Source organism: Lepeophtheirus salmonis, chromosome 5 (genome assembly GCF_016086655.4).
Source record: "Lepeophtheirus salmonis chromosome 5, UVic_Lsal_1.4, whole genome shotgun sequence".
In the NCBI taxonomy this organism is placed as follows: Eukaryota; Metazoa; Arthropoda; class Copepoda; order Siphonostomatoida; family Caligidae; genus Lepeophtheirus; species Lepeophtheirus salmonis.
Genome location: NC_052135.2, coordinates 48,728,027 through 48,755,097, shown reverse-complemented (window position 1 = coordinate 48,755,097; position 27,071 = coordinate 48,728,027). Strand labels below are relative to the sequence as shown.

At 31.2% G+C, this 27,071-nt stretch overlaps 1 protein-coding gene across 18 annotated transcripts in view; it reads right to left on the bottom strand.

The window, feature by feature from the left end:
* Window positions 1-27,071, bottom strand: part of LOC121118515 (uncharacterized) — a 255,692-nt gene that overhangs the window by 14,699 nt on the left and 213,922 nt on the right. For all 18 annotated transcript variants that reach the window (XM_071888747.1, XM_071888756.1, XM_071888746.1 and 15 more), the window contains 10 exons: window positions 23,598-23,698; window positions 21,864-21,989; window positions 21,707-21,790; window positions 14,043-14,242; window positions 12,271-12,463; window positions 12,040-12,125; window positions 10,183-10,405; window positions 9,348-10,124; window positions 9,115-9,288; window positions 8,868-9,055 (listed from right to left, as the gene is read on the bottom strand). In XM_071888747.1, coding sequence (XP_071744848.1) covers window positions 8,868-9,055; window positions 9,115-9,288; window positions 9,348-10,124; window positions 10,183-10,405; window positions 12,040-12,125; window positions 12,271-12,463; window positions 14,043-14,242; window positions 21,707-21,790; window positions 21,864-21,989; window positions 23,598-23,698 — 2,152 coding nt within the window. The remainder of the gene's footprint in view (window positions 1-8,867; window positions 9,056-9,114; window positions 9,289-9,347; window positions 10,125-10,182; window positions 10,406-12,039; window positions 12,126-12,270; window positions 12,464-14,042; window positions 14,243-21,706; window positions 21,791-21,863; window positions 21,990-23,597; window positions 23,699-27,071) is intronic.

Sequence of the window (27,071 nt, the reverse complement as noted above, 5' to 3'; positions counted from 1 at the left end):
TTCGAAACAAACACATTCTCGACACAAAAAGGAATCCTCACTCAGGTCAATTGGATGTATTCCTTGAACATCTAGCTCCAGTGTAATGCTGGTTACCTTTTTTTGAAATTACAAAAATACAAAATAAGTCTTGTTTAGCTAACTGAGGGCTCTTCAATGATGGTTTACAATATATCACTAATCAAAAATTCATTAAAATGTACATCTATAAGATCTCAAAGTTGGATTGAGTAACGGATCCAACATTTAATTTATGAGTAGGACTACTATCAATGATGCCACATACCAAATTTGAGTCGAATCCGTATCCTCGTGAAAATGTCTCACATAGCCATGAGAGGTCGTAATAACCTTGCCCTACAAAATTATCCATACGCTGCAGTTCTGAGGATTGAGATCAGGTGATAATGAGACCCAAAGGACTGACTTATCCTATAAAGAGTAAACGTTAGCTCCATCTACAACATTTCCCTCGGAATATTTGGCCTTCAAACTCTGCAAGACGGTTTAAATAAAAACCTAGTAGTAAGCATCGGCATCACCTCTTTCCTCGTGCTTGAAGAAATATTAATCCACCTTCTTTTCATGAGACACTATAACGTCAAAACCAAGACTTCAACAACTAACCTCATCAGACGATATTGAAATGTATATGTTATTTCAGTCGGGTAGGACCTGATCCCCACTGAGGATCTTCTTACCCGATAAAATTTCAGTGTTCACAAGATCAGATACCATTAGATTTTTGCATTTGCTATGTACTCATTTTTCGCTTGATTCTAAAAAGTATAAATTTAGCAGATTTTGTGTAAAGAAAAGTTTTTTTTTCATACCTCATATGATGCTAGAATAAAATAGAACTATGTAGAAAAGGTACTTGTTGCACTCTGTACCATCTACATAAATAGTCATACAAATATTGCTAGGTAATTGGTCGAAAGGTTCCATAAATCAACTTACTAATAACCTATCAAATGTCGTAATTTTATAATTATATTTTAAGTGTAATAATAACCTATTAAGCGTGACAATTAAGATAAATGTTCCTCCTTAACATACTGTAGGCGGGGGTTTCAGACACTTCGATATGTGTAATCACCGAATGTATAAGTATTTGATGACATTTCTTGATACGTCTAAATAGTTCCTTAATGACCAAAAGGGCCTACCACATAGAAGCAAAATTATGTACAACTCAAGAACATAAGCGATTCATGATTTGAGACTTAATATCTACATATTATATTGTATAAATTTACTTCTTTTTTAGAATTTGAACAATTTCTACATGTCCCTGTCAACATAAAAGCAAGTTAGCATGACTTTTCTCACAAATGCGTCTGGACTACATGTTTAATTACTATTAAGTATCTTCCATACATAATTTTGTTATTCAATTGAAGGTGCCTCTAATTACACTTAAAGGTCGCAAAAAGTGCCCGTTCGCAATTATTAAGGGAAAATAATATTATGATGGATTCTATTTGAAAGGTCATATCGAATCGAATAAGGTCTCATAAATCAAATGAAGGCTCTGTAGAGCAACATTGTCATTAAGGGTGTTACTTCAGGTACATATACAAAAAAAATATACATTTGGTTGTCAGCTGTCAAATGTTAAATTTATTTTCACCTGATCAGTTTTCTTGATGTTGAATGGTTGAAAATTCGAAATAGCTTTTGCTAAGCTGTGAAGAACTACTTACAATTATTAAATAATAATTCCATAGTTCGGAGGAATATTCTGACTGGCACAGGTGCTGTTGGTAAGAAGATATGGAATTTACAACAACTATATAGGGATGGCAGCAAAACCTGGACTATTAATTTATGTTAATTTTCTCAATAATATAGGAAGGTTGAGTGATTATTTTTTCGGCATTCTGGTTCAGCCATCCTTTTTGCATAAGCAAAATATAATAAACTTTTAGCCATCTTGTCATCATGAGTGAGCAAAAAGACCAAAGGAAGAAGATCTGAGATCTCCTAGATACTAAAGTTGAGGTGGCGAGGAATATAATTGAGAGATGTGGCCCCCTTCCTCTCCAGATTTTAACCTGATGGATTTTGAATGCCACCCTACTCCCAGATTTTACAAATCTAACTCTGCCCACTCTTGCCATAGACCAACTGAAATAAGCCTTTTTCTGTTTTGGATAAAAGGTTGCAGGATACAATAATGAAAACGACGTTTTCCATAAAGAGAAGAAATGTAAACAAATATGATATATAAAATTACTTTATAGGATGGAGTTTGATATCCCTGTTCTTGTCAATAGCTAATATTCCTGAATATATAAATTTGAATTAATCGTTTATTAACGGTGCCACAGGGTGTTTTGAAATCCCATTTTTTCGTTAGAGTCGAAATTTTTTGCATGCAAGTTCATATTTTAAGCCATTTATTTATATGGCTTTTAGAAAAATATGGTCTTTTTAGAAGACTAAATAAATATCATGTCATTCAATTAAATAATACATAGTTTTGACTTGACCTTTTTTTATTAAAAAGGTCATCTAAGAAATAAAAATCATTTATTAAGAGAAAAAAATTGTCCTTATTAGAAATAAATATTAGGTAATTTCATTAAATTTGTCAAGTTTTGGATTGTCCTATTTAAAAAAAAGGTCATTCAAGAAATAAAAAACATTATTTTGTAGAGGAAAAATTGCCGTTTCAGAAATAGTAATAAATACTACGTCATTAATTCATAAAGATCTTCAAAGAATAAAAATCATTCGTTTGATAGAAATAGAAATAAATATTAGCACAGTTTTGGCTTAACCTTAAAAAAAAGGTCATTCAAAAAATAAAAATCAATGATTTGCTAAAAATGGAAATTAATATTGAAGCAGTTTCGGCTTTACCTTAAAAAAAGGCCATTCAAAGAATAAAAAAAATGTTTTTCCAAGGAAAAAAAAATAATATGTATCAAAAAAGGCAACATATTTTATTTCTCCCCTCTAAAAAATTACTTAAATATTAGAGTTGGGGAGAAAAAAATGAGATATTAGTTAAAAAATTTGATAAAAATAATTAAAGAATAATCCTAGCACCAACCCTGCGTTCAACCTCTACATACAAATGTGAATGAATGTAACCCTCACAAACATATGTAGATAATTTATATGTTAATAACACAAGAATATAAATATGTACGTTTTTACACAAACATCTTCTTAAAAAATATAATTGCGGTTAAGGATTTATTGGAGTAAAATAATAGAGAATGCATATCGATAAAAAACACAATTGCTTAATTATGTCTATGAACATTGAACAGTCCTCGCATTGATGTATAAATAAGATTACAAATGAACAAATTGTGTAATAAATTTACTTCAGATACCAGATTTTTTTTGAACTCCTCTCCTAGATATTTATTATATAATAAATATTTACGACTTGAAACAGGCAAACGATGAATATTACCTCTTCTCCAAGAATAACATTGAATTATTATAATTAACTACATAAATATGTGTAAGTAATTATAGATATGGGGTGGAGCAAAACTATTAGTGATGTGTTCCGAGCTGAATTTTGTTGCCAGAGTATTTTCGGGTTACTAAATAACACTTCCAGGAGTGACGATCTATACTGTTAAGGCGGATTACCACATCAATCGGACGTACCACTAAATCAACTTAAATACAACTAGTGGATTTAAGTAATAGGATTTTAAACGCTGCTTTTAAATACATAAATATACATATCTGCAGAATATACAAATACCTTAGATTCATAATAATAATTATTCATCTCTAATAATCCACACGTGTTAATCATAGATACTATAATACATTTTTATTAAACATAATTTGCTTTATGATATATTAGCGTTGGATTCTAGTTATAGCATTTGAATTCGAGTTTTTGAGGATTAAGTCATGTCGAGATCGAGTAGAGACACAGGGCGAATAAATTTATTTTTTCCATAAAATGGATACAATCTAAGCTGTTCAACAATTCAAGGGGTTTGATTACCTCAAAAATGCAGTAAGTTACACTAAACCACTCAAATCAAAGTTTTTGTTGTTGTACAAGAACCAAATGTTCACTACAAAGTAGAACTAGATCCCTTAATTCTAAATATGAACTTGGTTTTTCTCTATTATCCTTGGGTATTCAGAAAAAGGTTTTTTTAAGCGCTTCTTGTAAAAGTAAGACATTTACTCGGATCTGAGTCGGTTCAAATCTTTAGACGATAATATTGGGGTAAATTTCGAGTACTCACACATTCGGATCCATCTCCGAAAACCAAAATTTGACAGATACTTATCTCGAATTTATGAATATTTTATCCCAAGTTTGAACACTAATAAATTTCCTGATTCTGAAATAATGAATTAGCCAATTTTATTACTATTAGAACCTAATTATTATTGAACATAACAACATTGTACACAGCTTAACAAGAACTAATTCGAGTTTAACCAATAAATGATCAGAACAATGCTCAAGAGAAAAGAAGCAGAAACATCGACACCTAACGACCCAATACAATATACATTGCTGTGTTAATGAGGTAAGGACGTGTGGATTATCCACGGACAGCGCGTTATCAAGCTAACAAAAAAATATACTGGGTATTTCATTGTCAGCTGGTCATGCCTTTGCTTCTTTTCTCATAATCAATGTTCTGAATGTTGATTGGTTTAATAAAAATTAGCTCCTGTTAAACTGTTAACAATTATCAAAAACTATTGAATTATAATTCCATAGATCGGAGAATTGGCTAATTACAAATTGATTTCTGTTGTTTTTCGAAAGAAAGGTTGAGTGGTACAATAAATATAACAGCGTATGCGATGCATATGTTTATGTAGATGCCGCTCCAAGCACTAATCAAGATAAAAAGAGATGCTATGTTCAATATAGATAATATCCTTTTTATGCAATTTCAAAATCATAAAAATCCCTCGGAACATTTGAAGATACGTAAAAATCCGGTCCGGGTCTCAAATTTTTATACGTAATAAAAATTGACCTATATCGTAGCGGGGTACTTCGGATCCGGGTCCACAACACGTCCTATCTCTAGCTTGGTGATGAAGATAGAGTTTACAAACTACTAATTAAACATAATATACGCAAGGTGGATTTAGGTATGCAAATAAACTTATGATAGGTAAGCAATGCTCATGCCTCCATAAGACTAAATAACCAAAAATATGATAAAATGTTACTTACTAAAAATGTAGAAATAATGTTGGAGATGACATTAATCTTTACTCGAATATTCCAAGTATTTTCAAATAATAATCCAATCAAACACTACTATAACATAATATTTAAACAAATTTATAAAACCAAGAAGCTTTTTTAATAACGAATAATAATTATTACACTAGTCGTAATAATATTAATAATGTCATATGCAGTTGAATTCGAGTTCGAGATCCAAAGGACCTTGACCCAGTAATCCATATATGTAACATTTGCATATGGGTCCTTCTTATGAAATAATAATAAATACTTAGGCAATGAGGGTTTATGTAGTGTGATTATCCTGGTAGTAGGATGATCCTTTCAATGACTCATATAGCTGTCATATTTATGTGCATACACCTGTGACAAAATGTGTTCTTAGGTTGATTGGATACCTACATCTATTTGTGGATTCATTCTATACATATGTGTATCTGTATTCAGCAGTTAACATATAAACAATATTGAGCAAAGATCAAGAAAAGGAGAAATGTACAATACTTTTTTTTTAATCCAAGATTTCAGGAACTTATTTCAATTAATCATATGCTTTTTATTCAAATGACTTGATATATGAAAGAATTTTAAATGTAACTTAGAGCCTTCCTTTGATTCAGCTACTTCCTACGGCTCAGCTACTTGTAGCTGTGACGTCATGACCGCTAAGCTGCTCTCCTCCAAAAAATTACATGTTGTTCATCGGTTTCTTTATTAAAACATGATCAAAATGATACCAATTAATATTACGACCAATATAGTAGGCTTGTTATATACTTAGTGTCTTTTACTTGACATTTGATCTATAAGTACCAATTGTTAATTATTAAGAGACATAAAAATCATTTTTTCTGTTTTTTGTTTGTCATTTTGATTAAATGTTTGTTCCTCAGTCTTGGGTTTTGTCTTCTTACGTATTATCATCTAACAAAAAAAAAAAAACTTATCTCCGGGTATATTTAATATTATTCAATTATAACAACAAACACATTCCTTTTGAACAAAGTACACAATATGAAGTAAATTGACATGGCCCACGTATGGAGCAAATATTTGTTATTGTTTATGGCTTATTGAAATTCATGTAGTTGTTATAAAACATTAATTTTGAGGGACTGCCTTATTACATAGTCGTCAAAAAAAGTATAGCCAAGAAATTAGAATTTGAAAGAAGTTTAACGATAATTCCCACGTGCATATACCCAAAATGTTCTTGACAATTTAAAAAAATAGAAATCAATGAGAGTTTGTAATGTGGTGAAATTTGGTGAATTTCTCCTCATCATTTTATTTTTAACTATGAACATCATTTGCATAATTAAAATGTACTTGAAGATTATTTTAACTATATTAATATACAAGTGATGCAATGAACTTTCCTTTTTTGGGTTTTTGCTATTTTTAAATCCTTTATAATGATTGCATGGAATCGAAAATTATGTGAATGGAACAACGTAGCTCAATGAACAACGAACTCAACGTCAATGTGCGCAGTCCGACCAATTAAAGGAACACATTAAAAAAATATTATGTCTTATGATAATGATACTTAACGGTTTAGTTTGCTTTATTCGACCTGAAGATTAAGAAGTAAAAATACCTTCGGCAAATAATCTTTGATTTACTCCACGTCCTTGTGTCCATATTGCAAAAGAAAATAGTAGCTTTGAACCTCAAAACAGTACAAAACCTAGGATATCATTTCAAGAAAGCGAGAGAGGATATCACGGAGGTTGAGAGGGATGATTTGAATGACATAATTGCCGAAAGGGTGGATAGGGCCAAAAGTCAACACTGATTTCTACATAAGGGCTCCCGTGGAAGTTGTATAAAATCCTGAACTTCTCTTTATGAAAATTAATAGCAATGTTCATAATGAGATATTTATCTGTCGGCAAAGACCACTGACGTTTGATTAGGCCTTCACAACAAGATGTCTAGGGGTACGACACTTCTGCTTCTTGATGGCGGTAATTAGAGATGCCTTTTTGCTATGAAAGACTCTTTTGGTAAGTTATTCCGAACAGCCAAAGACAAAATGGTCGATTAGGTTAAGTTCGAACGATCTAGTGATCCATCACTCCTCCTGGTTCAATACCTGTTTCTCAATCCCCCTTGGTGTCCAAAAAAGCCCTCCTGATATTTTGAGCGGTCCTCGTGGGGATTAAGGTCAACTCAGAGATCGTGCAGTTAGAAGAGCGACCTCAAATTTTATTTTGGGGTGGGCTTCTTTTAGAAACTTTTCGTAAAACATTTTGAGAAGTTTTGAGATGTAATTTTTTTTATCATAAACAATAATTTGATATAGCGTCACCGACTTTTCAAGGCTGTTATTGCTTGTGAAGAAGAACTTATTGAATACAGGATATAGCTAAATATAATATATTCAAAAAACCAAAAAAAAAAAAAACACCACAGAAATTGGTTCTAAGTAGTGTTGTCTCGATTCCAATAAGGACCACGTTTTTTGTCATGCTACTGGCTACCTGTTTTGTGTCTCTACTCTTTAGTACCTCCTCCTAGGCAAGAACATCTAAAAGGAGGAGAGTGCAGCTTTCTCCTTTTTTCTTTTCATTTCTACGAACTTGGATATAAAGTACATGTACTGCTGTTTTGTTTTTTTATTCAATATAATGTTTGATTAAGTCTATAGCTATTTTGATTAATTATTAGGTTTTGCAAAATAAGCAAATAAGCCCACTATAGAAAATCAAGGAAGAATTTGAATACATTATATTTAACTGATTTCTATGGATCATCATAGGAATTGTACGAAAGAAGACCAGAAAGTATTTCTTCATGTGTCAACATATTTCATTCTTATACCAAATGGTCGATGGGAGCCTGTTTACTTGAGGAGGTAGTCACTCAAAAGAAGGATTGAACAAATTAGATTTTACTCCTTGCCCGTCGCTCAGCCCGGCATCAGACATTTCTTCCTAAAGGGACAAGGCTTAACATTCCCAATTGTATTATATCTATTAGTTTTAACTGTAAAATTAGTCAATTTTTCTAGGAGAACCATCTTTTTTAATATATGGTTATATAAATTCAGCACACAAAGAGTTTTAGCTCTTTGTTGGCTCCAAGCTGTAATACAAATATTATTACATGAAACTCTTATAATTTAAAAGTATGTAATAAAAAAAAACTATAGATTTATATCGTCTATATTTGTAAATACGCTACTTTTATTGATTATCCCCTCCTTTTTTTTTAAAATATGGTCTGAGTTTGAATATTTGCTATTTAGTCGTCCTCACTTTTTCTCTAGTACTCCTTCCCCTAGTGTGTAAAGTACACTGCTTGCGTAAATCTTGTGTAAACTGATCTAAACACTCAGTAAATATATATTATATTTCTAAAATTTGAATGAGTATGTATGAAGACAAAAACACTCTCCTCTACTTATTATATCATTATATACCCGGTTTGAATGATACAAAGGATTCAAAATGATTAAACTATTACATCTATGATTGATGACATTTCACTTCAAAGCAATATTATAACTATATTTATAAATATATCCCTTAATTCCATCATTTACCTGTATCAAGACGTTGAAACTAATTATAGTACAGGTATGTAAGGCTATATAAACGGTATTTGTCGTATTACTTAGAGACATAAACATATAAATGAAATCCGTTCTTACCTCATCAAGGTCGGAAGGAATCGGCGGAGGTTTGGCATCGGGTGGAGTGGGATTTTGACGAACTTTCAAAACCCAAGAGCGCTTACAGGAACCAACTCTATTCTCAGCCAATACCTCGTAAAAGCCCTCGTCTCGATGACTCAATCGTCTAATTTCCAATGACCATTCTCCAAAATCATTGTAATATTCTAGAATAGAAAATCAAGGATAATTAATGAACATTAATATCCAGGTCTTGATGCCTCACCTATGTTAATATTTTCATTCCGATTCAAACGTTTACCGTCTTTTAAAAAGACCAATCGTGGCTCAGGATGACCTTTTACTTGGCAAATGAATTTCTTTGAGAGTCCCTCATTCTCCAAGTGAGAATTGTCTGGGTAAGAAATGATTTCTGGCGTAGAGCTTTGTCCAGATTGTTCTATGAACAGTATGAATATATATATTATAAAAAAAACATAATTATTTTTGAAAGAATACCTTGGACCAAGACTTTAAAGTCATGCCATTTCTCTCCATCGTCATTATAGGCAACGACTCTGTAATCACCTTGATCCTCTAGACGAACATCGTAAATCCTCAGAAAATGTTCCACTCTGGAATTACTCTTCTTTTGTCTCCAAATTTCATAGTGAAGACCATCATTGTGAATGGGACTTGCATTACGAAACCAAGCAACATCTACGGATCGAGAACAGGCACAATGTATTTCCAATATTTTACCAGATGTAACAGAGGATTCAACACATGGTAATGTCACAAATTCTACATTGCCCCTATCAGTAAATGATTTTTTGACTTCTGCAGGAACAGAGAACTCAGTATGCTCGACATCACATTCTTGAGGGTATTCCACATCCCCTTCTCTAAGAACAGCTGTTGAACCTAGAGTAGTAGTAGTGCCCTTAAGAACATCAGTTTTGGATACGCTGACTTTAAAACTTCTTTTGGTCTTGATAGTTTTATCTAATTCAGATTCAGACTCTTCCTCAGAAGAAGTTGAAAACTCAATAGAACCAACTGAGTTCCTCTCTGACAGCTCAGAAATCTCATCTACATCACGAGTGCCGATTTGAGGTCTCAAATCTTCGTTGGGATTTGGAACCAACATGGAAATAGGATCATCTGAGAGTAGGCGGACTAGAGCAGACAATTTAACAAAATTGGAAGGATGGTGTGATTGTTTTTTGAATAACCAATTTTCTTCCCATCCATTATTCTTAGGATGAGCTTGAGTCGAAGAAGGGTCATTCAAAACTATAAAAAAAGTAATTAAGCTTAATTATAAAGAAAAAAACCGCTTTCAAACTTATACCATTAGTTACATCTAGACCAAGCTCAGGAAATGGCACATTCGTGTGGTGATAAGTAACGTTAAATTCAGAATCACATTCATTTAATAGGATTGAATCCAAAGAGTTCAACGTTGGACAGGACACAGATGAAAGGATTTTTGGATTTTTTCGAACAATGGTTTTTTCAGTAATTTCATCGTCATCATAAACTGTTGTCGTGACTTCTTCAATTTCTTCTTGAATCTACACGAAATAATACACGCATGAATATATGTAATTAGCTTACTATAATACAGGGTGTAAATTTAATTATGAGCTATGATGAACTGCAATTCACAAATTCAGTAAACAATTATCATTATTCAGGTGTTATTGTTCTGCATTTACTTAAAAATGTCAACTCATTTTGGAGTGTCAAATCAATTATGCAATAAGATTTCTAGCATTCAGTGCACCAATGGCAATGGATGCTAAATTTGTAAGTAATTAAACGTATCCCAGCAACCTGTACACTGAATAAAAAGAAGGTTTACGGGAGGAGAGAACGTTGATTTCTACATATACTCGTAAACTAAAAAAATCACTCTAAATTTTTGAATAAAAATATTTTTTATAGGCCAAAGCATATTTGGCCTCATTCTTTTCCTGACCTAAATCTATGTTTTTGTACAATGTTATATTAAAATATCAAGATTATATTAATAAATGTTTCATTTATTATCTGATTTTCTGATATAGTTATGTAAATCGTGTGTATATTTTAGCAGTCCCACTTTTTTGGAATTTGCAATCTGAAGAATGAATTTTCTTTCCTCAGCTGTTGTCATTATTATTGAACTCCAGTGTAGTTATTTTCATACTACATTCAAATATACTCAAAACCTCATTGAATATTCGTGTGTGCTCATGAAACACAGAGAGTACATAGAGGATTATTTGCAGAGTTATAATTGTAAGTCCTTGTTGGACTCTGAGTAAAATTGGGAATTGACATCGAAGGAATTCTTGCGAATTTCCTGTTAATTTCCTTCTCCCCTCCTCCCTGTCACAGCTGATTGTAGCAGATATAATGAAAGGTCAGTATAGCTAAGCTGCTCTTCCAACCATTCTTCAAAATTTTCAGGGTTACCATGTTGATTTTCTTTTTTGAACATACACAAAATAAATAAGATTTTCATCACTATTCATAAATTATGATGAAGGAAAAAAGGGCAATTTCGAGGTGCAAAAATTTGCTGCTCCTCTTAACTGGTAAAGTAGGTCGGTTTGTTTATAACTTTTGTCGAATTTCGACTTCGACTATAATGATTGACATTGGTATAACCTATAAAAAGGATTAATAAAGTTTCTTTTCTAAAGTTACCCTATCGAGAAAAAAAGAGAAAATAACAAAAAATTGATCATTCTCTTCTGATAATGTAATAAAATGATGCGCGCTATACGCGGATAATCAAATTTTCCTTACTTTTTTTTTTTTTTTTTTTTTTTTTTTGCTGAATGAGACAATTTTAGAAAACAAACTTTAAAATACTTCTTATAGGTTAGAAAAATGTCTATTACAACTATTTAATGCAAAATACTAAAAATGTATTCTTAGTATCTATATTCTATAAGTAAAGAGTTTTTGCCTTTTTTTCCTAATTTGATCAAAATGTGCGACCTAAAGATGACTTTGTGAGACAATACCAATTTCCATAGGTAATTTTTATACCATATGACGACAACTTTTGTGCACTACCCTTAATCGAAATTCGTACAAAGTTGAAAATCATATCGGTCTATTGAACAGTCAAATTGTACAATTGTATCCGCACATTTTGACTTCTCGAGTCATAATTAAAAGTACCCCACTAATATAAAAGAGAATAATGAATTACCGTATATTTTTGACCTTGACCTCTATCACCAATCCATGGGGATTCTTCGGATTCATTTGATAATGTGTCTTCATATTTACAAGAACCTAAATAGAGTTAATAGAATTGATACGAAAAAAACAACAACAAAAAAAAAAAAGAAGGAAAATACATAACACCAACGTATCACTCAAAATACAAAACGCAAAACATAATTTAAAAAAAGGAAATTCAAAAACTAAAAAAAATTACCACAGGAAAAGGAATCTTCCTCATAATATGAAGTAAGCACAACAGGAGGAGTACTTGACGGGGACGCGGATGCTCCTCGACCAGACTCTTCAGAAGAACCATTCATATCTTCTTCAGAAAGAGATTTCCGTTTGTTTTTAATACAATTATTATTGGATTGACCTCGAAATTTTTGCCTCGTTGACGTGACAACCTAAAAATAAATAATAATCATATTTTCATCATTTTCCATTAATATGAATGACTTTATAATTTTATAACAATATTTCTTCTGAAGATATTTTCATAGAAGGGTCTTATACGAGGTGCCACATAACTATTGTCCCATCAAGAAACTTAAGTTTTAACTGATGGAGAAGAAAAATATTTATGTATCATCTTTTAAGTATATATACCAGGGGCGTCTGCAGGGCTGGAAGAATTTTTCCTTCTTACTATATTTTTTTTTTTCGTTATTCCGACCAATTATGCAGCAGAGGAAAAAATTTAATTATTTGAAACTTATTTCTTGAATTTTTTTTTATAAAAAAATTAATTTATCTCATTTCCATTCTCTGAGACCTGTCCTTTAGGCTATCAATACTATAGCTGATTAAAAAACAAGAAATAAAGTTGAGTGACGTCATTATGGACCAATTTTACAAGTTTTAGAACTGATGTGCAGTACTGAGCTGGCCTGAACCGAACCGAGACTGTACTGACGGGACTGTAGTTATCAGCCCTAAATAAGAATTGACACAGCATTAAGTATATGCACATGAGTTATTTTAAACTTCAATGTGGCCTCTCTTGCCCTCAATGATGTCCTCCATCCTGTACCTAAATACATCAAATGGTCTCTTAATGAATTATTATTCATAATTTCCAGCGCTGGAGGGCTTCAGAGCTTCAATGTTGGAGGGAAATTTGTGGCAGCCTTTGGCATTTATGATCGGACAAACGGCAGAGTCTAATGGATTGTCATCCCTGCAGTATATAGCCTATACCCTCCCCCAGAAAGAAATTAAGTCATGGAAGAAGCTAGGGGAAGAGGGATTCCAGCAGAATGGGTTTTTGCAAATTTAAGCCATTAACGCTTATTGTGATTATACGAACACAACGATTATCTATGCACTTAAATAAATACCAGATTAAGTTAATCCTCAATCATATTCTTTAAAGAGTATATGTTATTATTTTCAACAGTTTATATTAATATCTTCCGTAGAGAAATTTATTTTTCCCTATTCAATCTTTCCATGCAAAAATTGGAAGATGCATTATTCTAGACTTCAGGTTGAATTATTTACAAATCTTGACCAAATGACCAGAAATACATTTGGAATACTCTTCCATTGTGGAACTTTAACTTATCTATATAAAATTTTGAACCATCCGAACAAAAAAAAAATATGTTAAAGGTAATATAAACTATTTGCTTAGTGTCGTCATCATAGACAAAACCTTTTTCTCGGCCAAATGGCGTTCATTTTGGGGAGAAAATATTTTTATCTTTTATTTGCATCCATATTACTTGTTCATAAAATAAAAGATTGCATTCAAAAAACTATAAAAATATTTATTTGTGTTAATCAAAGTCGTTTTTATCCATGTATCCATATACTCTTGATTGCATTTACTCGTGAATATATATAAAAAACACCAATATTGACTGACGCATTTTTTATCAATTCAATTTCGAGTAATTAAACCACAAAAAGATAGAAGAATAGTTAGTTCACACCCCTTAATGCTGATTACTTTCCCCCAACAAATCAAATCCTAATTCATACCTTATTGATAATTGCTGTAGCGAGGAGATCCTCATACGAGTTCTCTTCCTCTTGAGGTCTAAAGGAATGATGCAAGGTTTCTGGTGTGACCATAAATCCCTTTTTGAACTTTCCAGCGTCAATGATGAGTTGATTTATTAGATTTTTTAATTTGATGTGAGCAGTGGTTGGAGTCGTGTTTTCGTCCTCAATGGTTCGATCTACAAAATAGAAATGACTTTTTTATTAAAATGCATTTATTTTAATGAATTTAATTGACCCAATTATCCTTTTTAATTATCCCTTCAAACCACATATTACACATATTATCAAAAAACCCTTTCTCAGCCTTGAAGATTGGGGCGTAAGTACCTAGGCATGGGGAGGATACTTGTACAAAAATGTATTCTCTATTCATGGAACAGCGGACTCTCTTTTAAGGTCACTTATACTTCCTTTGCACTCTTTCTTTTGGAGCAGCAAAAACCAAGTATGTATATGTAAGGAACGACTCACGAGTAGTACCAAAAGAAAATATATAATATAATAGATCTACCCTTCACCCCTCAGGATCTAAAAAGGAAAAAATCAAAAGAACATTCTCTCAAGGTAAAAAACAACTTTCACTATTATTTAAATACATATATTTTATCATATCTTTTTCTTCTTTTTTGAGTTCGTAACAAAGAGAAGATACTGTATGGGCCTTCAGTCCATTTCTTTTAATTATAAGTAGTACATTCAGTGGAGAAAATAAGTATTTGACCCCTTGCCGATCTTTTAAGTTTGCCCACTGACAAAGAAAAGAAAGGTCTATAATTTTAATGGTAGGTTTATTTTAACAATGAGAGACATTACCGGGTGGTCTAATAAAATCTGAACACTTACTAACTCAATTATTAATTGAGGTTGTGTGATTCAAATGAATTCATATTTCGATATATTTAAGCATAAAAGAAGGAAGTTTTATGAGTAAGTGTATTTTAACACTAAAAGATAATACAAAATAAAAAAACTGTTTGGAGAGAGAAAAATGACATCCATGCTCCAAGAATTCTTGGACGACAACATTCTTCTTTGAGGATGAAGCAAGAAAAATGCAGTGAAAAGGAGCAATGTAATTGGTATTTCAGCACAACAATGATCCAAAACAACCCTTCAGGGTTACAGAATTCCAAAAATTGGGGACCCACGGGCTTACTAAGTCAACATATGTCATACCTTGTATCGAATACGTTTATGATCCCTTGTCGATTTTCAATGTTTGCCCACTAATTTTAATAGCGAGAGACTTTGAATGCTGAATATAGCCCCCAATAACACAATTTCAACTGTCAAGCATGGGGGTGGAAACAGTATGGTTTTTCTGCTAAGAGGAAATGACGACTTCACCGCAACAAAGAAAAGAAGACCCATAGAAGACCTTTATCAGTGGGCATACTTAAAAAATCACTTATTTTCTTGACTAATATGTATATTAAAATGTCTAATATTCGGATTAATATTTTTTTCCCCCTCCACAAAGCCCTATTTTGTTGGGAACTATAAAAAAACTAGCTATGGAAAAGTTTGAGGATCTTTTATGGGTCAAAATGTGGCCATTTTTTGGGCCACTTGTACTGTTCGAAATATAAGTAAAAAATTCTAATTTCTATATTTTTTAGTATTCGTTTTATCATCCAAAACAATGTGTTCCTTATTTTTAATCATTTTAAGCCTCTAAGATGTGCTTCATGATTTGTGGTTTCCATGCTTTATAAAACAGGATAATGTTCTTTTATTTGTTCAACAACAATCACTTCATCTAGCTTAGTTAAATTTTGATATGTTATGTTTGGTAAAACAGGAAAACCGCAAATCATTGAACATCACATTTTAGAGCTCTTAAACTATAAAAAACAAGGGCCAAAATATTTTAAACTTATCAATCGAATACAAGCTAACATAAAAAGTAGAATTTTTTAGTCATCATTTTGTAATTGGAACGGACCGAGAGGTATAAATATGGCCAATTTTGCCACATAAATACAATTGATTGCAAACAAAATGCCTTGTACCACACCAAAATTGGTATGACAGGCCTGAAACTTGGCAAAAATCAGTTTTTTTATTGTCCCAATCAGAAAAAAATCTTTGAGAAGGATAAAAATATGAACCCAAAAACAGGACAGTATAATGTATAAACAAAGAAAATACTGAAGTATGAATAACAGAATAAAGAAAAGTTAGGCCCATTCTAAAATCTTATTTCCCCCTTACTCTAAATATACATATATATATATATATTAGTGTTGAGACCGGGTCCAACAATGATTCGGTTCGGTCTTACGGGATTTCTTATCGATTGACATTTCGATTGAATCCACGGTCACAGACTGAATCCCAATTATACGAGGTGAATACATATTATGAAACAACCATGTAAACTTCGTATGACGTTTATATTGTACTCATGTTCCTTGACGTCATCACCCTTTATTAACCAAGTATTAAACAAGAAATTGATCAAGAGTGATCTTATTTTTGGAACTGATGTAGATCGAATCTTTTTATAAAACAGATCTAAAAATGACGTTACACTACTAACACCTAAGCTTCCAATGTATTTAGTTGTCAGCTGTCGTTTAATATGCACCCCACCCCTCATCAGTATTCTTAAAGAAGATTAGTTGAACAATTCAAATTATCTTTTTCAGTTGTGAACAATTTCCAACAATTATCAATTATATAATAATTCCATTGTCAAGAATACATAATTGTCTTACATTTTGGGCCTCATCTTCTCGTGTATTTTTGAATAAAAGGTTGCGAGATACAATAAAGATAACCGAACTTCTTTATTTTACAAAATTCGTTCAAGCTAACAAAAATTAACACGGTCTCATACTGGTCTAGGATTTTCAAACTGAAACCTAACTCTAATATTCTATATTGTAGGTATATATAATATAATTGCAAACAGTTAATTATAGTGCCTAAGGCCTGGATTAAAAAAAAAAGATAATGCAAAAAAAAATGTATGTTTTCGAGTAATAAGTACTTAAGATTTCTAAAGAAATAAAAATGTACATTCCAACCTGTTCAAAATATTCAAGTGTTCAAACAACATAAAACTCATTTTGTAATTCTTTTTAAGACCCTCTTTTTTTTGGTTTTTGAGAGTTTCAACCTTTGTTTGGTAACGGTCTTAGAACTCCATTCCTTATCTCCTCTAGCTAGAGGAGATAAGGAATACAGCTAGATAATATAATACTAAATTATTAAATGGCTAGATCGACGCAAAAAGTCCTTATTTTGACTAGTACTAAAAGAACTTGGAGAAATACATATATAAGGTAAAAATGATGTTACTTGGCTGCTTGGTTTAGTTAGGTAGATAGAGAAGAAATAATCTGATATAGTAAAGTTTAATACATCTGTTGTATTTGGTGTTATAATCCAAAGGATAGAAAATGAACTAGATTTGACATGATTTAAATGAGCACATCTCTAATTATTTAAATCATCATCTATAATTTATTTACAAGAAAATGTCAGCCTATTAAATTTATGACTGTTTCGGCGTTATTAGCCCTCTGTTCGTGATCGTACATTTTTGACGTAATTAATGAACTTGTGTTAAACGTTAAGCCAAATATTAAGCAAATTTTATCTCATGGTATATAGTTGATATATACTTAAAATTACGCTAATTAATCTTAACAACATTATATTTGGTCATCAACATGACGTAATTTGTATTTATATTAGTTGAACCATTGTAATTTCATTTTAAAAATTATCAATTACTTTTAACGAACTTTTGGTAGTAAAATGTACTCATTAATTTTGCTGAGATTAAGTGTGGAGTATAATATAACAGCTGATATTATATTTTTATCAAGGCGTATACCTTAATTTGAAAAAAAGGAAATAGAAAAAGTGAAAGATAAACTTCAAAGTAACTAAATTAATCAAATTCACTAAACCTTGATTAATCATTGCAAAATTTCCAAATAATTAAAAAAAAAATACATTTTTATAAACAAAAACTTGTATTTACTCTGATAGATATTTCAGACTAAAAACTTCCAGGAATAATTTTTCGTAATAGATTTGAATACATTAATAAATAATCGACAGCATAAAAAGAAGACCGATTCCAACTATTTAACTCATAGACTATGAGATCTTTTCAAAAAGGTGCATCTCTATTTTATTAAAAAAAAGTTTTAAATCCCCAAGCTTGAATAAAGTATCGCTATATCACACCAAAGTCAACAGCTGAAAGTTATGGAGCATTCTTTTGCTTTTTCACATTTATATATTTATGTATCTATGTAAAAGACCGAAAAAATCGGTCCTAGGACTGACAAAATTAAACAAGATTGGAGCGAGAGAACTGAAGTACTTGTATGTACATAACGGATTTCTGTTTACTAGAACTTATATAACTAACACTTGTAATTATATTGTATGACTTTAAAATAATTCCAGCAAAAATTTAATGAGTACTACAATTCTACTTAAAAAGAAATGTAACGTGATCCAACAAATCTACTTCGACTACTTACTTAACATTTCTACTTTATGTTAATCTCACCTTTTTTTTTTAATATTAAGAGGGTAAGTGAATAATATTAATTGGCGTTACGCAATATTGTATGCACAAAATTTTAGATATAGAGTAAAAATTAAAAGTAGGAAGGAAGTTGTACATGTACTTAGTTGACCCAAAAACATTCTTTGACAAAAATAAAGAAAATGATAAATGTTCAATTTAAATTTTGACATCATATTCATATATAGTAACGTAAATCGTCTGTATTTTTAGTTGTTTCTTTACTTCTCCCCATCCTCCCTAGTCGCAGCTGCTCTGATAAAACATCATGGTAGCTAAGCTGCTCTCCTCCAAAACATTTTTCAAATTGGCAGGGTTCCCAAGAAAATTTTAAGTTTCTTTTATTTTCTAACATGCCGAAAATACACAAAAAAATTTTCCTCACTATTCATAGATATACATACTATTGATGCTTGTATTGACTTTTTTGAGCCCGTAGGTCCCATCTTTTATAAAAATGGTAACTGGCTCAACCCACAACATTTTATCTAATTTCACTTTAATAGAGCGTTTTCACTGACGTCATAAATTCCAATATGGTTGTGGAAAACGCCATTTTAGGAGATCAAAGTTGATATTTTTATTACATAAAATGGACACATTTGCAATACATCTTCATGGAACTTGATCATATGGCTTTCAGAATTAACCCTTGCATTGAATAATACTATTTGAAGGGAACAATAAAAAATGACATTTTGAATTAAATTAAAGTAATATGTACTGAAAATCCCTAAAAATGGTTAGAATTGTACAATTAACTTCTTCTTTTTTTTTCTTTTTTTTCGATCAATTAGTAAGAGAAAAACCAAATAAGAAAAAAATATCTTATTATTTCCATTATAATAGTTAATTTATTGTTTAATGGAAATAAGATTGTATCAGGATGTGATAATATATTTTAATACACTTTAGGGTCAGATATATAATAAAACAAGGCAATAAAGAGATGTAATTTTTATAGAAAGTGAGGTTTAATTCCTTTTATTAATTGTTCTCATTTTGACGTTTGCCTTAATATAAACGAAAAAATAATTTATTCATAGGCATATTTCGTCAATGATATAATTTATACTCAAATTTATAGGATGAATTGAGATACCCAAGAATGTTCAATATATGTAGTTAAAAACCAAAGGATTAATCATCATAACTATTTGATAGAAATTGATTTTATTGAAAGAATACAAATCATTCCAGCTTGTATTTATGTTGAAGATATGTACATATAAGCCTTTTTCAACTAATTTTGTCATATAATTTGTCATTTGTGTGTTTTAAATCGAAAATGTATTATTATTTTAAATAAATAATTCATCAAATTTCCCATTTTATTAGAGAATTAAATAAATCCCTTGAAAGGATTTAATGCTCTCATTTGATATTTGGCAAAATTATATAAATTTCCAGGGCTTTTTGTATCAAGGAAAAATTAAAACCTGACATTCCGATATCACTTTTGTATATATTTACTAATTCAATGCCAACAAAATTTGCTTATGTTTATGTTATATTAGTTGCTTTTGATGATAAGATAATGTATTATTGGTATTTATAGAGTAAACAAGTAGAATTACTAAGTTAATGTCCTCAATGAGAGAACACTGCAAGGATATTTTATATCCATTACAATTTGACACAAATAATTAATTAGTTTAATTAGAATGTGTTACATATTGTAGGTATATATATTCGTGTATTATTCGAGCTGCAATATTGATTTGAATATATACATATATATATATTTGAAGCAGATATCTATCGATGTCAAGTGCTGAAATTTTTAATATAGCATAATAAAGAATTATATTGCGAAATGAATAAGTATTTTCCCAACTTTTTACTGATTCTTTCCTCAATACAATTGAAAACAAATCCATATTGCAGCTGAATTGGACCTTTTTGTACCAAATTATCTTTTGTAAATACAAACTCTATTATTTACGCTTTAAATTGACCCTCCTGATCCTCAAGATTTAATATAACATATTATATATTTTATTCCTCGTATATAAATCAATAAAAAATTGTCTCCCCCTACTATAAATTTCAAAATCTTGGCCCCTTTACATAAATCCCCTTATGACATGGATCACATTAATCTACAACTTTTGACAGCTCAATTCTTTATTAACTTGAAAAAAGAAAAAAAAAACCCCAGAACTGAACACAAAATCAAAACAGTAAGGTTATTCTCACGGTAACAATATTTTCGTACTCTTTACAATATCAAAATTAGTATTTGTATTCCTACACTTTCGAAGACTTTTTTTTACTCATAATATAAAGCAAAATATCGTTCAAATCAATTCAGATGGCACTTACAGGAATGTTCGTAGGATTTAATAAATTGGATGACTTATATGTATATAATTGATAAGAGACAATTTTCATTATACACTACATATCGTGATGTCGCTATACCAATATTTTTGTACTGATTCTGGTACTAAAATTAGTACTTCTTCGACTAGAAACAAAAATGTCAATAATGCTAATTCACACATTTATTTATCCCTGCAGGACTTCAAACACACAAAAATATATAATTTAATTTGTTGTCATCTGTGGATCCTTTTACTTCTTTTTTAATCAGTGCTCTGAACGTTGATTGGTTGAACGTGAACTAGCCAATATGAAGCTCTGAACAATTATGGAATTATAATTCCATAGTAGGGAAGAATGGAACTTGATGCACCGGATCGATTACTTTTTTAATGCGTCATTACTCCGCTACCACAGTAATAGCGGTATATCAAACAACCCTACTAGCATAAAGTATAAACTCCCTACATCCATTTTCCAGAGGAAGGAAGTGTGCAAACGCCTCCCCTTCCTCTAAAACGACTTCAACCCTATTCAAGGTGTATTCTTAACTTCCTTCATTTTCAAAAGAAGTATCTTTTAACAAACCGTCTATAAAAAATTTCCCCTTATGAATGTAGCAATCTTTAAACAAGGTAAAAAGATTATGATTTATCAGTATACCATTGTAGATATTTCATAAGAATATATTATACTTAATGACACACTCAAGTAGGTACACAAAACATAAGGTATAGAGGGCTAAAAAAAGACAACTTACTTTCCATAACCAATTGAATGGCTAACACCAATCCGGCCAGAGCATCACTTAGTTTATCATGATAATTCTTAAAAAGTCCGTCATCTAAAAATGATAAATCATGAAAAAAAAATAAAAAAATATATATAAAATTTAAAATGTTAAGGAAGAGACTTACATTGAGGATCATTGACTAGTCGATTGATGTTGACTTGATCGATATTATCTCCTATGAGAGCTTCAACCACCTTCTCAATATGATCTCGCACTTGGGATGAATTTTCGTCCACAATGTTCATATGATCTATTCCAAAAATATTTAATTAAATATCAAGCACAAATAGTATTGAAACTCTGTAAAATCTTAAGTTATATTATTCTAGACCAATCTGAAGCGATATTTCGGCCAAGCAAGCGGTCTCAAAACGTAAACCAATGTCTTTATATATAATTATAGGTGAAGTAAAAAGTTCTGAGCGTTTTTCACTTTATTTTAACTATAACATTGACATAGTTGGAACAAGCCTATTGCCAATTGTTCCAAATGGTTGTCTAGCTAATCTTCAGTTCTTGGCCAATGAAATAAAGTGATCAAATGGCGGCCCAACTTGACAGTTTCCATGATTTATCCACATCTTTGACGTCCATCTTACCAGAACGATTCGATACTGTATTGGGTCCATGAACAGTATAAGTTTTTTTGCCCTGCTGCTCTACCTTTTCACCTTAGTCGTCGTGACACTGAAAAATGTAAGGAATTTTCTCTTTTTTTACTTCCATTTTTGAACGCTTTGTCATACAACTGGCTTCACCAAACACAAAAACTCTAAACCTTTAAGCATACTTTAAGCTTTTTTTGATGCGATGTAGGAATCGTGAGATATAGCTCAATAAAGACATCTACCGAAAAAGGCTCAGAACTTTTTACTTACTTATAAGGGGTCACAAACTATCATTTCCTCTTTTTTCTTTAAAAAAAGGTATTCTCTAAAAAATTACAGCTGGACCGATCAAGACCAATTTCTAGTAGACATAGCTTTTTATTACGATACTGGTACATACCGAACTTACAACGAATAGTTTCGGTCTTACAAAAAGTGATAACGGTCACAAACCGATCTAGGATATTTAGAGCGAAGTTCAACACTAATATATCTCCAATGAGTGTCTTAAGTACAAGTGTTGTGTCGACTCGAACAATTAATTATCGAATAAGTTTGACTCAAACCTATGAGTGGATGATTTTACAACTAAAATTAAATTATAGTCCCTTTTAAAATAAAGCTAGAGCAGATTTCATTAATACAGTCGAAAGTGGATAAAGGAAACGGATGTTTTTCGGATAAAAAGTTGACTAAATCTGGATTTTTCTTTTATCCAAAATATATCCAAAAACCACAATTTTTGGATACTTATGCAAATAATCTAATAGAACCAAATTTTTTACTTTTTAAATATATTATTCATTACGTATATTATTTTTTGTATGTGTGTGATATTATTAGTGTTTTTCTCGGAAGCATTCATGGAACGTATCTTTATAGATTGAAAAGCAATGTTAAATGAATTTAAAAAGAAAAATACAGAACAGAAATGTTTGAGTCATCCTACGATTTGTACCTATAAAAATGAAAAATCCTTAAAGGAATTTTTCATTTAACTCATGGAAGTTAATACAAAAATCGGGGGGAAGGGGAGTTGAATTTATCCAGATTTTTATTACCGAATTCGACTATTTTTAATTATTAAATCAGCTTAATTGTTATCACTAAACCTCATCAAACGAGATTTTCTAATCAAGCAACAAATTATAATTAAGTTCTTAATTTTCCAATAGATGGACTCGACTCAAATAGAACCCAAGTCGACACAGCACTATTTTAAATCTTAAATAGCATATTAACAGTCTTACCATTATGAGAAATTGACTTCATTATTTTCGCAGAACCAAAGTCATTAAAACTCTTGTGCAAATGATCATAAAACCATTCACAGGATTGACGTTGAAGTTCCCTAAAAAAAAAAGTGAATCAATATTATTATAAGATGATTTTAGCCATTTAATTATAATTTAATTTGATGGGAGAAGAATCATTGAAAATATACTTAACATAATAAATAATCTGCTTAAGGACGCCATATTGGTTCTTTTTATGCAATATATTAACCAGGGATGAAGAATACTTATATTCCCATGGATGTCGTGTTTTAAAATATACATACAAAAAGGCCTTTAGTGGTGGTATCACATAGTATGTATATATATATATATATATATATACATCTAGTTATTCATTTATAAAGGGAAAACCTTGGAAAGGAGACTTTAAGTCTCTTCATATCTATATTACATACATACATGATAAGTTAAACATGTTTTCAAACAGGCCCTTGCATATTTTGAGTGACATTGAACCATAAAAAATATATGAGCACACATTTATACTTTACTAATAATAAAAAAGTCAAATAACTCTTCAATGTACGTACAAGGAGTAGTCGTAAAGTAGTGTCAAGGTTTTCTACACCACGAAGAAGTCGAGTGTATTTGGATTTTCACACTTCTGTATTGATACGAGAAAGAGTTATTTATGGAGAGATATCTTTTCATGGCGTCATAACTCTTGCAATCATGTAGAATTGTAGTTTATATCTAAAGAGCCTTATCTCAATCACTACAATAATTATATAATTATATTTTGTTGTCACCTATCTATTTTTCAACTTATTTCCTCTTTATCCGTATTTAAGCTAACTCTGGTTGGTTGAATTAAAATAAACTCTCGCTAACATAAAAATATATTTATTATTTTGTTGTCAGCTGTCGATGTTTCTGCTTCTTTTCTCCAAATCACTATTCTAAACGCTGATTAAATGAATTGGAATTGTCTCATTTAAACCTTTAAATAATTCACAACAATTATTAATCAATAATACGACAGTTTGGAAGTGCTGGCCACCTACTTGACCACCACATTTTGGGCCTTTCCTCCTACTTTTGGAGGGAAAGTTGCGGGATACAATAAAAGTAACGCCGAGTCAGAACACTGATGGAGAGAAAATAACTGCAAACAACAAAATAAAATTTATATTTTAATGTTACTTATATAATGCCGTACTAAATGTTGAGTGATTGAATTGGAAATAGCTCGTGTGAAACTGTGGACAATTTCATAGCTATTACTATTGAAGAATAGTCCCACAGCTGGGAAGACAGTTTTAATTCCTAGCAATATAATTTAGGGTATTTCCCCCTATTTTTTTTAGGGATTAAGGTAGTGAGGCACAATAGAGGATACGACAAAATAATATTTAAAGAGTTGTATGAAATATGACTAACACGTTCGATATTTTTTGAAGTTGACAATCTGAAGAGATTTTTTTATTCTCGATAATGTTATCGATTTTTCTTTAATTATTCAAGAGAGAACAGTTATAGATAAAGTGATCACTAGTGCATTTGCTCATGAAAGACAGAGAGTAATACTGAGGATTGGTTGGACAGTTGTATGTGCAAGTCCTTATTGGATTTAGAGTAGAATTGAAGATTGACATCGCCGTAACTCCTCTCGCTGTACTTTCTCGATAAAGAGTTGGATTTTTCCTTATTTCGTCCCTCTCACAGCTGCTTTTAACGAATCTAACAAAACTTTATGACATCCAAGATGCTCTCTTCCCAAACATTCTTTAAATTGTTAGGTTTTCCAAATCAATTTTCGGTTTTTTTATTTCTAACCCTGTATCTTGCAAGACATAGACAGGAATCACTCAGATGTTGATCCTCAATTATACTTATAATCCAACCAAGACATACACTGTTGATAACTCTCCAACAAAATCCTCAGAGATCCTCTTCTTCTTTTACTCACTAGTGATTATTACAAAGTGCGCAATTTATCAGTGCCGCGAATATGATTTTTTTTTTTTCCAAATGCAATTTTCTCTCCAACCAATCATCAGATTAAAAAATAGAACCAGATTCTGAAAGCTTGATGGATTTTGGTTGATTTCATTCAATAAAATCACCTCCAGCCCTAATTAGTCTCTATACGAACCTGAAAGCCCGAGCAGCCTTCACCACTTGGGTAATCCTGGAATTCCTTCTCAATCCAACTGATAAGTTAGTCTTTGGTGTTGCAGGCGGTTCGGTTGGCTTGTCATTCGATCGTATGAGGCAAGTTTTGAGGCCAAAAGTACACCTAGATAATGTCGTCAAAATTGTCTAAGAGGCATTTTTTCGAGGTGTGGCATGGAGCCGAATTCTGCTGACACTTGTAAGGCCTCTCATTGGCAGAGAGCGTGCTAAAGTGGTAGCATAGGTAGGTTGCGCACACTTTACATAAATGTTCACTCTTCAGTAATAAAATAATCATGTGAACAGCTTTGGAAATTTAAAAAAACACTTCAGATAGCAATAACAAAAAGTATACCGCTCCTCCAATGTCATATTTTACACCACTCTAACTTTATATCTATAAAAAGAACGGATAAAAAAACAAAACAGGAAACACCTGCCCATAAACAGTAAACCTTTGCGGTTCAAAAATAAACAGTTTACTTCCAAAATAATAATAATAATATATAATAAGTCCTTTACTCTTTATATATGTAATATTATAATAATAATTATTAATAATACAAATTATTTTTAGGTATGGGGAGGGGGGTAATAATGTGTGGCAGTAAATACACAAGTTAATTACATGGGTTCAAGGATGAGACTCTAATGAACTCCCTTATACCTATGTTTATATAAAGGAAGAGAAAATCTATCAGTGTTTTTTTGTATGTGTTATTTTTGAGACATAACTTTAGATGAAAAACATTGCATGGATAGATTTTTTTTAAATATGCATAAAGAGACATAATGGTATTCAAGCAATGGGAAGAAAATAGTGCATTGCATAAAAGACACTAAAAAATACCTACATATTACAAACATATTCATCATGAGGGGGAATCGTGAGAAAGGAAACCAGGAGTTGATCAGAATCTTCCTCACAAGTCAGTCATATGTACTTGGAACAACAATGCAAGGTATATACTTTATTAAGTATAATGAATCTACATATACAGAGCAAGCCATGTTCGTAATATGTTCCATGTATGTACTTAAAGCAAGATTTCCCCCATAGATATATGAAAAAGTCTTTAGAAGAAAAGTTTAGAGATCCTGTTAAAACATACATTTTTTATGAAAAGCGTTTTTTCTAAGTGAAAAAAAAAAAATCATATTTTTATAAAATATTGACAAACTTGGTCCAACGACCACCTATTTTAAGGGTGTCACTACACGCAGCGAACATATACAGTTTTCAAATTTAGAGGTGTCACAAAATTAGAAACATAGTTCAAGAGGTCACCTGTACTAAGTGGTCACTTCTTC